The following is a 3,251-nucleotide window of genomic DNA, read 5'->3' on the forward strand; positions in this document are numbered from 1 at the left end:
GAAAGAGCCCAGATCTCTGCTCCCGTCACTGGCTGGTCAGAGAACTGAGTATAAAAAAAGAAAACAGAAGCACCAACAAAAGAAGCAGGCAAAAGCCTGTTTCTGTTTGTCTCCTCGTCTGAGTCTTGAAGCAGGATCTCCCAGCGCCAGGAAACCAGGCACGGGGATAAACGCGGTTTCCTCTCAGATGCCCTGAGAGCACAGTCCCTCTGGTAGCTGGATTCACGAGTTTCTCTCTTTGCCCATTCCTCAGATCTTTTTCTAAAAGTAAGTTGTGCGACGCCCTCCCACCAGTGGAGTTCCTTCTCCATCATTAAATCTCGTTACCTTTCTTTAATGGACATGGTTTTGCTGGGAGAGTCGAGGATGCCCTCCGCCGCTGGTGCTTTGATCTCTTCAGCAACGAACATTGCACACGGACTCCAACAGCGCTTCTCCTGCGGCTGTTCAGAGGGATCTTGCTGCTTCCAGGACACGGGGGTTGCAGTCTGAGCGACCGGTCTCCCAGCAGCTGCGCCTGTCTGCTCAGCAGTGGGATCCATGAACTCTGCCGCTGGGAAGCAACGGAGCCCTGTCAGCACTTACTCCCCTGCGCAAAGCATTCTTCGAGCCCTTCACCCCGACCCCGACCCCGGACGACCTGCACTTGGAGTTCAATCCGTGGGCACATGGCAGGCTACCCAATCCACTCAGATTTATGCAAATCTGGGGCATGCTCTAGTCCCTGAGAAAACCAAACTTCCCAGTGGATGACTCCACCCAGCGACTTCTTTTGTGACAACTGGTCTTTTCCTGCGTGCGAGACGCAGGAAGTTGGTTTGGACTGCACGCTGCAGAATGTTTCTACGCCTCCAAAACAATCATTTCACACGGGTCATGCTCCCAAAGCAAAGCCACTATTATAACTGACACACTGTCATTTTATGGAAATGCAGAAAAAGAATTACAGTCCCACGCAGCATGGCTTGTCAGTCTGCACGAGAAGGATCTAGGAAGAGAACCTGAAACCCAGAGACTGGGTTCCGGCCCTATCCCCCACATGCTCACCCAGCCCGGGACCTTTGGGCTCACCAATTTCTAAAAGGGGCCAAAAGAGCTAGGGATTGACAAGGCTGTCGTGTCAGTTAACGTGACAAAAGTCATCAAAAACCCTTATCAAGATGTGTGAAAGCGCCTCAGGTATTTTTATGGCAGAAACGTTGATGAGTCCACCAAACAAGTCGGGTCCAAGAGGAGGGTACGATTCACACTAGACTTTCAATCGACACTTAACACTTGGTTGTCAACTGCCTTCATAATTCAGTTAAAAACAATCCCAAACACATGCGGCCCGCCAAGCAGAAAGGAAAGGAGAAGTAAGTGGTGAGTTACCTTTCAGCAAAAACTTCCTCTTTGTGACATTCTCCACGTCCACTTTCTCTTCAAAGAGCTGCCTGTCCTTCCAGTCCGGGCTCCCCTGTGCGGTGCTTTGTGCAGTGGAAAATTCCTTCGGTTCATCACCGAACTGAGCCACGGGAGGATGGGGGAGCTCCAGGCTTCCCTTTCTCGGAACAGCATAGATGGGTTCCTTATGGCCATTTCCTTCCCGGACTCTGCTAAGCATGGGGTAGGATGGCTCTGCCTCCTCGAAGGACCCGTACTTTGTAACACCACCATCTCCACCTGTCAAGACTCCCTTGCTTTCTGTCTCTTCAAATTCTCTCGACATTCCTTTGCTCCCACCAGCCTCTACCGAAGACTGCCAGCCTTGGGATTTCAGGATGCTTCTAACTGGAGAGTCTGAACTTTCTAGCAAAGAAGGAAACTTCTGCTCAGCGGCACTGAGGCTGTCATCCAGCGGTGGCTTTGTCCGAAGATTTCCTGCGTACATGGGGGTGACGGTAGATGCCGGGGTGGACACAGATGTGTTAACAGTAGGGCAGAAAGGGATGAGCTTGCCACTTTGCACCTGGGAGGACACAGTTCAAAAGGAAAAAGCTGATTTAAAAACACCACCTAGGGAATTCCCTGGCGGTCCAGTGGTTAGGAACTCCGCACTCCCAATGCAGGGGGCCCGGGGGGGTTGATCCCTGGTCAGGGAACTAGATCTGCAACTAAAGATCCTGCATGCCGCAACTCAGACCTGGTGCAGCCAAATAAATAAATAAATATTAAAAAATAAAAATAAAAACACCGCCTATGTAAATACTGCTGTATGGATTGACACGGATGGAGACACTACACTTGGGGCAGTTTTCCTATTGACATGGATGGAGACACTACACTTGGGGCAGTTTTCCTGCTTCTCTGGGTGAGTACCCAATCCTAGATGTAGTTGTATAGATGCGTCTCGTTAATCAAATCATCTGGGTGAAAAGCAGGTCATGCGCCCTATTTTTCTCCCCAAAAGGGACCCAACTCCAGATGATTTCAGCCATGATGCGAACAAGAGAAGAGATACATCCTCGGCATGGTTATATCCTCCTTAAGAACGAAGTTATTACCAAGTAACTGGTAACACAGGTAACACAGTTTACAGGTAGACGCCCTAACTATACCGCTAACCTCAGAGGGACACCGTGTTCCCATATTTTAAGGACATACGTGCGAACTGGAGCTGGATCACAGGCCACCCACCTGTTCCACCTCTCCAAGCGTGACCGGCTGGGTTTGATAGCGAGCATTCATCCTCCTGTGTCTCACGTCTAATCTGTTCCGCGTTGAAATCGCTTTTGAGACCGGCTGGGACAGTTTATTAAACAAGGCCAACTTCTCCGCTAAGCTCAGGGTGGAGAGGTCAGGTTCTCCTTGCTCAGCAGAATCTTTGCCCTCATTTGGCTGGTCTCTGGCTAACGCCTTCTGGTGAGCAGATGCCTGCAATCTGAAACGGGGAAAAAGTCAACCACACACAGGGAGACACACAGAAGCCCACTGCCAAGTTTGTCTGTTAACTTTCTTCAAAGTGTCACTTCAATTGGAAAAAGGGCTTATTTTTCCCGGCAGCTGGTTAGCTGTTAACAAGACAACAGCGTAGGCTGGGGACCCTCGCATGGTAAATATCACAGAGCAGATTTCTCAGCTCTGGATTATTTCTAAAAATTGAATTTCCTATTTAAGGAATTAAAGTTGCCTTGGTATACCTTATCTTGGAGAGCTGAGCTGTACTGTCAGTATCAACAATAAATACGGCTAAAGGGAGTCTGCAGACATTACCTACAGCATATTTAGACATTATCTAAAGGTGTGGTTCAGCAGGTGGTCTTTAAAATTTA

At 49.2% G+C, this 3,251-nt stretch overlaps 1 protein-coding gene across 1 annotated transcript in view; it reads right to left on the reverse strand.

Annotated features, from left to right (window-relative positions):
• SVIL (supervillin) overlaps nucleotides 1-3,251 on the reverse strand; it is a 92,397-nt gene that overhangs the window by 60,385 nt on the left and 28,761 nt on the right. The window contains exons 11-13 of the mRNA XM_007470916.1: nucleotides 2,617-2,860; nucleotides 1,372-1,948; nucleotides 328-553 (exon numbers count right to left, since the gene is read on the reverse strand). Coding sequence (XP_007470978.1) covers nucleotides 328-553; nucleotides 1,372-1,948; nucleotides 2,617-2,860 — 1,047 coding nt within the window. The remainder of the gene's footprint in view (nucleotides 1-327; nucleotides 554-1,371; nucleotides 1,949-2,616; nucleotides 2,861-3,251) is intronic.

This window comes from Lipotes vexillifer, unplaced genomic scaffold (genome assembly GCF_000442215.2).
Source record: "Lipotes vexillifer unplaced genomic scaffold, Lipotes_vexillifer_v1.1 scaffold439, whole genome shotgun sequence".
Taxonomy (NCBI): domain Eukaryota; kingdom Metazoa; phylum Chordata; class Mammalia; order Artiodactyla; family Lipotidae; genus Lipotes; species Lipotes vexillifer.